The following is a 7,687-nucleotide window of genomic DNA, read 5'->3' as shown; positions in this document are numbered from 1 at the left end:
GGAGTGCTCATATCTCAGTTGAAAGGGACACTGTGCTGCTTAGGGCACTGCAGCCCCCCATTTCTCACCACGTGGGACACGGCAGCCTTCGTTCTGGTTGGTGCTGTCCTGGGAGGCTGTGCCCCTTCTCTGGGTTCTGCTGTTCTCTCATTCTCTGGTGCAATGCCAGCCAGAGATGTCAGGCTGGCTAACCACTGTGATAAATGGTGCTGTGTGATTCACAAGTCCTTTGGATCTTCAGTACATCATGGGAACCCAAACATACCACATGGTGGCTTTCTCAGAAGTGTAATGCAGCTATTGACAGTGATGACAATAAACAAGCACATGAGTATGGCAATGTACTATTTTTAGTGTGAAATTGGGTACTGGGCCAGAAAAAAATAACCTACATTTGTTTTACTGCAGTACAACACACTGACAAAGTCCCGCAATAACTGGGGAATTTGTATCTGTTGCTGCACTGCATGTCCAGGAAGTACTCAGGTTCTTCTGTCTGATCTTGGGTACCAGAAGAAACTCCTCCAAAATAGTGTTTGGGCACTGGCACAGCTGCCCAGGGGGTGGTGGGGTCACTGTCCCTGGAGGTGTTCAGGAAATGTGGAGATGTGGCACTGAGGGACACGGTCAGTGGGCAACATTGGTGGTAGGTGGGCAGTTGGACCTTAGGGTTCTTCTCCAACCTCAATGATTCTATGATCTGTCAGGTTTAAATTGCAGCAGAGCTGGAGTGATAGAAATAAAGAAGGGACTGGGAAATGGTGTGGGTGCCAGGGGCAGGCGGTGTTGGGATTGTGATGCCCCAGGGGTTCTGGTGCATGCCTTCTGCTCATAAGGGACTCAGTTTTTTCAGGAATGTGTGGAAAGGAATGCAGGAAAGTCTGTGGGAATCAACCTCCAAATTCATAGGCTGGGTACGGCTGTATAAAATTAGCTAGCATTGTTAAACATTAATCTGTGCTGTGACTTAGTTACTGAGTGATGAAATTGGCCAAAGGAGAGCTGTTCAGGTGATGGGGGTGTCTGGGACAGCAATTAAAATTTCAAATCCAGTCCCAGGAGAGCTACTGTGGGAGCATGACTTCCAGCTTCAGCACACAGAAAACACGAATAACGGTATAATGATGGCAAGATCAGAAACATGCTGCGCCGTATTTAGCAGGGAATGAGTGGAAGGTCCCCCTCCTGCCTTCCTGCCCCACACAGGGGCAGTGTTGCGGGGTGTGGGCAAGTACTGGGGCTGAGCCAAGTTCAGTGCCACTCCCAAGGATGTTGCTTGCATTTCACTATAGCCCCAACAATGACCGCATTAATGAATAACCCACACAGTGCGTCCAATGGGGCAGCCCAGCTCTTCCTCCTGCAGCTCCAGGCTCATGGCGTGTGGTTCCGGGCCCTGTGCACAGTGGGGAGGGCAGTGCTGGGGAGCAGGGAGCAGGCTTTGCCCTTGCACTGTGTCCTGTGTGCTCAGAGAGGGAAGGAACATGTGGTCGCACCACATGTGCAGGGATGCTGATGTGTAGCACTGGTTGGGGCATTTTCTGATGTTTGCATGCTTTGTCCTGCTATGTGATGTTCCTTTTACTGCTGTGGGTGTGCGTTTCCCTAAGTGCCATAAAGCCATTAGGATGGGAGGGTCAGCAGCCTATCGCTGGGCCGGAGGCAGGAGCTGTTTGTTCCCTCCCTGCAGTGGGGCTTGGGAAACTCAATGGCTGCTCTCAAAGTGATGCAGAAGTGGGCAGGGGTATGGCATGGCCCTTCCACTCTATGTGTTCTGCCCTTGGAGCTGGGGCTGCTGCTGCTGGGAGTGATGGGGCAGTGGGGAGCAGGAGCTGGAGCTGCTCCTTGTTCTGCATGGGTGGAAATGGAGCAAGGAAGGTTAATGTTTAATCCTGATGGTCAGGTTGCTCTCAGAATGAGTGATGCACTTCCTCTTGCTGTATCGAGGGTGAGAAATAGCAGTAGAAGGTTACGTCTGCATTCCAAGAAATTGGGGTTGTTATGATTTCTATGAAGCACTGAGCTTCCCTGGGTGGCATGAAGCTGCAGCAATCAGGGGAAGGGTGGAGAAGTGCTTTGGAGCTTTGTTGCTCACAGCTGCAGCTGTTCTAGTAATGCTTAAACAGCAGGAAATCTAGGACAGGAAAATGGGGGCATTTTGTGGGAGAAGGGGCTGCTGAAAGCATGAGGGGTTTCTCATTCTCTGCACATAGGGAACGGTGCAGCCCAGTGCTCAGCATCCCAGCCTGCACCCCACCCTACACCTGGTAAGAGGTGTTGCCACAAGGTTACCTGGAACGGATTTGATACCTATTATCTGAGCTGTTATCTGACCAGATAGTCATATTGACAGGAAGATTAGAATAGAAAGGCAGTCTATTGCACTAAGTAGGATTTTATTGAGTGCTGTGTGCTTCTGTAGCAGAAGGTATAACATTATTCCAGTTACCTGGGAGCTGCTAATTAATCGGCCTGCAAAACCGAAGGCAACTGTAGTAGCTGGGCCACAAAGGTGTATTTCAGTGAAATTCTGTGAAACATTCCACAAGTGCGTGGATCACTCCATGCACAATGCAGTGGAAATGTCATCTGCAATACTGTGCTTGATTTTGTTCTAGGGACGGCCAACCTTACAAAGTGGCCAGCCCACGCCAGGGCTGGGAATAAGTGGAAATCAGCAGGGCTCCACCACAGCCTAACTATGAGAGGGAGGAACATCTCTTCTTTGAGGCAAGCCGTGGCTTTTCAGACGAAACCTGAACAAAAGTGGACTCGAGTGAGATATGTCCGCTTCAGAGCAACAAGATCCTCAGTGGGGAGCAGAGGAGCGTTGTGGGGAGGCAGCCAGGCTTTGGAGTCCGCAGGGCTGAGGGCTGAGTGCTGGGTTCAAGGACAGGTGAAGGCAAATTCCCCTTAAACGTGGCCATGAGCTGCAGGGGCACTGTGCTGGTTGGGGCTGGAGCCTGGCCGTGTCCCAGCCAGCAAACACTGCTCAGTGCAACAGCCAGCTTTTATTCTTTGGTTTATTTAGATTCACTTCAGAAAAAAAAAAAAAAAAGAAATAGTAATTACTTTCCAGAAGTTTGAAATTTCCTTCATAAACTCCATCCATATAAAAATACAAACGATAATAAAATCAAGACATTCAGTGGCCCATCCAATCTCATCCTGCAGCAGAAACTACTACTGATTAAAAACAAAAACAAAAAAAAAAGGAGAACAAAAAAAAAACCCCACCCACTCCACCATTCCAGAGAGCCAGAACCAAACCAAGGGAACTTACCAGGACACAGAACAACTCTGCCCTGCCTGTGGCTCACAGACCTCTCTTCCAGCTCCTCAGCACACACCAGTATTAGGATGAGCAGAGGGCCTTTCCCTTCTCTTGAGCATTTTCATGCTTTTTTTTTTTTTTTTTTTGTGCTTCACAGGACCCCAGGAGCTGAGGAAAGGATTAACCCACCCAGTGCCCCTGGTTATAAGGGGTCTGCCCTCCTCAATCAACTTCTCCAGCTGTTCTGATCAGAGTGATCTCTGACTTGCTAATTTTGCAGCGTGTGCTGGCCCCGGGTGAGGGGAGTAATGGGAGATCAGCTCTGTGGTCATAAACCCTTATAATCTAATGTAGAAATACAGTTATCATCTTAATATGCATAAGAAGTGAGTGATTTTCCTGAGTAGATCAGCTGCCTGCCCTCCCACCTGTGGGTGAGGAGAGGAGCAGCACAGCTGGGTCATCTCCTCTCCCCATCTCCTAAGAGAGCAGTTTGCTTGTAGTGAGGAGCATCAGCAGCTGAGTGATGGCGATGAAGAAGAAGCTGCTCTGGATTGCGGAGACGGAGTCGGTGGTTGTCGAGGGTGTGGTTGGATCTGTTTGTGGAACTGAAAGAAACCCCCAGGGTAGATTAGAAGTGCAGAGGACCAGCTACAGACCTACTTGCTGTCATTTCTCAGAAATGTGTGTCAGACCTGCCGTACAGAGTGGGATGCATGAATATATCCACTGATGTGAATGGAGAATCATCAAGTTAGGCTTGAGGCTCCTGGGGGCAGGGGATCCCCTGGACTACAGAAACATTACCAGTGATGGCAAGCCACAATTTCTACTTCACTTCTGTGTGACAGAGAGAAGAGGGGATAAAGTCTGTGCCAATACTTGCAGAAATATCCTTCTGCACTTAGAATCATAGAATCAGTAAGGTTGGAAAAGACCTGTAGGATCATCCAGTCCAACTGTCCACATACCAACACCACTGTCCACTAAACCGCGTCCCTGCGTACTTCACCTGCCTTTTCCTTAAAGACCTCCAAGTTTGGTGACCTCACTGGCAGCCCGTTCCAGTGCCTGACTGCTCTTTTGGAAGGAAAATTTTTCCTCATATACAACCTGCAACTTGTCTGTGGCTGTTTAGTGTCCCTTAAAGTTGAAAATGTTAGGAAATGTTCAAGTTCAGCAATAATCCTGAAGACCTTCTTGCCACTCTGGTGTCTTTGCCTTGTCTCCTGACTACTGGAGAAATGGGAAACCCAACACCACGGCACATTGCTCAGGGCACTGCTCACCCCACTGTGGGACCACCCCACTGCACCCTATTTATTTACCTTCCTGCAGAGTCACACTCTTGAACTCGGTGGAAGTGTTGTCAAAGATTATGTATACCCTATGGAAGGAGGAAAGAGAGGAAAAAGGGCATGAAGAACAGATTATGAGATGGGATGTGTATTGTGACCACCTGTTTCTTGTAACAGCAGTGTTCCTTGCAATCATTAGAGTAACGCGCTCTTGCATTCTTCCTTTTGGCAGATAAGGCCGTTCAGGTTTCCTATGGTTTCCTTTGGCAAATATTTCCACTGATGCAGCTCCATTAGTGTTCATGGAAATAAGGGGTGTTCAATCCCTTAATTTCCATTGAACTAATTTACATCCCTATTGATGTGAGGAAACCAGCAGGCTGGCAGTGGAGAGACCTCCAGATCTGGCTTTGCTGGAAATATTTCCTCGGTATTCTCAAGTGAAAATCTGGAGCAGGCACAAGGGTTTGTCACAGCTGCTGCTCTGGGGGTGGGATCCTGACTGTGGGCATTACCAGGAGCTGGCACAGGAAAGTTCTATCCCAGCTGGATAATCAAAGGTGGTCATAGTGTTACCTTATTTCCACGGAAGATATGTTACTGCTTGGAGATGTCCAGTTTGCTGTTGCCAACAGATCTTCGGAGGCATTTAACATTGCTGTCTCAACATCACTGCAGTTTAGCACGACTGTTAAGTTCCATGTTCCTGCAGTGGTATTTTCAGGGGACAAGGCTTGAAGTAAATACATGGTCACATTTCTGTCAGCAGTGTGGTTTCCTTCATCACTTATCGTAACTGCAAAGAGAGCAAGGGAGACAAGGTAAGTTGTCTGTCCTGTAGGACAGCTATCTATCTCAGATCCCCTGCCTTCAGGGCTTTCAACCAAGGGAGTGTTTGCTGGCACAGGGCTCTCTATGTGACACAGAGGCACAGGGAGAATGGTGTCCCCCTGCTAAAGCAAGAAGAGCCCCTCACCTCCCCCCTCCTCCTAAAAGAGGGATCTCTTCAGTCCCCATCTGCACTCCCTGCTATGGAGGATGACGACACCAAACCAAACCACAGCTCCAGTGAGGAAACCTTTTCTGGCTCCTACGCAAATGGCAGGGGTGGAAAATGCGCAGGGGATGAACTGGTGAGCAGCCCACAGCTGACTGTGCCATCCCCACCCTGTCGCTTTCCCCACGTCTCCATCCCAGGTTGCTGATTCACGGCTGTGACAAGTCTGCGCAATGCTGCTGTGCACCACACTGCTACTGCGGGCAGCAGTGGGGCTGTAAGCACACGGAGCAAGGGGAGACCTGCCTGCCAGCATTCAGCTGTGTACAGCTGTGTGTCCCACATGGCTGTAGCCCTCCTGGCCCTCAGAGTCCTTTGGGTGAGAGTGGCTTCAAGTGAAACCACTCAGGACTGCCAGAGATAGAGGAGATGGTGTGAGATGGCAGTGTCAGTCCCAAATCCTCCACTCAAAAAGAATCAGAGCTCGAAGTAACAGCTGTAAGCAAAACCCTCTCCTGTGAAAAATGCAGCCACCTGCAGTGGTGCTCCCTGGGGAGAGGCACGAGGGAAGCTGTGCCTGTCCATCCCAGCAGAAAAGGAAGGGCTCAGGGTGTCCTTCTTTCCCTGCTCTCAGCGTTTGGATTTCTTAACCTCAAGGCAAAGGGATGCCTGTTGTCAGGTCTGGGAAGCAGGGCAAGGTTGCCATGTATGCTGGGACTGAATCTCTTACAGGATTAAAAGCCATTTTCTGTGATTGATGCTGAATGTGTGTCAACTGCAAAGCAACATCTTTTTTGTCTGTAGAGCCATTACTGCCAACAAGGGCAAAACTCAAGGAGGAAAGGGAACAAAACCACAAAGCAGTACCCCTCAAAATTCTGTGTTTTTGAGCCCTTCGTGTTTTTTGGCCAAAAGGTTAAGGTGGAAAAAACACCCAAGGAAGGAAAGAGAATTTGAGGCTAATTGTATAGACATGGAATAGGAATAAACAGGGGACAAGTAAGAGAGCTATCTCCTGCCTGAAGTAAAGAAAGACCACCCAGGTCTGAGATTAGACCACCCAGGTTCTGAGCACATCTAAGAACAGCTTAAGATTTAAGGATCCCACAGGGTTAGGGGCAGCAAAGGAGGCACAGTGGGATGGAAGATGCTTACCCTGGTAGTTTGTGTTGGCCATGTACTCCTTGGGCGTCACGGTCACTGAGAAATTGCTCTCAACTGAGAGATCCTTGACAAACTCACATCCTTCCATCTGCAGGTACGCAGGGACAAGCAGAGTCCCGAAGAGGAGGAATTGCAGCAAGAAGTGAGCTGCCATCATCCTCTTGGATGTCCCTGCTTCATGCACCTGGGAGCCGAGAAAGCCTGACATTTCCCAGCCCATTTATATGGAGATCTTGATGAGGTAAATGCAAATATTTCCCCCTCCCCATCCAGCTTGTTGTACACACCCCTGGTGGGAGGTTTCTCGTGGTTTTAGAGATTACTTCCTCCTGGCTGCTTGGCCTCTAGGTGAACTGTTTAAAATAAAGGGGTGATGATCTGTGCGGGGGTAAAACCCACAGCAGGTGTATCATGGGGGAGTCCCAGGGATGTAAAGCAAGTCCCTGCTCGCCTGCTCCCCTGAGCCGCTTTTGTGTGCATTTGTGCAGGAGTCTCCATGACCTCTGCAGGAACCGCAGGCCGTGGAGACACGGAGCAGCACTGTGCTCCCACTGCCAGCACATGCTCTGCTTTCCTTAGCGACCAAACCAACCCATGTTGGCAGAGGTGTCTGCAGACAGCTGGCTCAGCGAAACCCCTCGGATAGTGTTCTGTGCAAAGCAGCCTGAGCTTTGCTCTTCTCTCCCTCTGTGCTCCCATGGGCTATTGGCAGGGATGTCAGAGTCTGGCTTTTGCAAGCACTCCTTGAACCATTGGGGAGGTGACGGCGTGGGCTGGCGGTGTCTTTCCGCCCTGAAACCCAGGGTGCAGCACTCATCAGAGGTGTGGGGCTCATCAGTGCTGGTGGCAGGCCTGAGTCAGCAGGGAATGGTTTTCCTGCCTCCATCTGCCCCATGCTGGCAGCTCGCAGAGGCCCTCACTGCAGTTCTGCTGAACCCATCTGAATTCTGCCCA

At 49.9% G+C, this 7,687-nt stretch overlaps 1 protein-coding gene across 2 annotated transcripts; it reads right to left on the bottom strand.

Moving 5' to 3' along the window:
* Nucleotides 1-2,387: 2,387 nt before the first annotated feature.
* Nucleotides 2,388-6,945, bottom strand: LOC122167523. 2 transcript variants are annotated; one of them, XR_006171042.1, is made up of 5 exons: nt 6,725-6,945; nt 5,149-5,368; nt 4,603-4,661; nt 3,703-3,882; nt 2,388-3,036 (listed from the first exon to the last, which is right to left on the bottom strand). XR_006171042.1 is itself a non-coding variant. In XM_042832176.1 (4 exons), exons 1-4 carry the CDS (start codon nt 6,939-6,941, stop codon nt 3,755-3,757), a joined length of 624 nt encoding a protein of 207 aa, XP_042688110.1. In that variant the 5' UTR covers nt 6,942-6,945; the 3' UTR covers nt 3,194-3,754. The 2 variants fall into 2 exon arrangements, 1 of the variants encoding a protein (XP_042688110.1); XM_042832176.1 differs by lacking the exon at nt 2,388-3,036 and having other exon boundaries at nt 3,194-3,882.
* Between the last annotated feature and the right edge of the window lie 742 nt (nt 6,946-7,687).

This window comes from Centrocercus urophasianus, unplaced genomic scaffold, assembly GCF_019232065.1.
Source record: "Centrocercus urophasianus isolate 14NV4802_14NV808 unplaced genomic scaffold, USGS_Curo_1.0 seq_37, whole genome shotgun sequence".
Classification (NCBI taxonomy): domain Eukaryota; kingdom Metazoa; phylum Chordata; class Aves; order Galliformes; family Phasianidae; genus Centrocercus; species Centrocercus urophasianus.
This window is presented reverse-complemented; position numbering and strand designations above follow the sequence as displayed.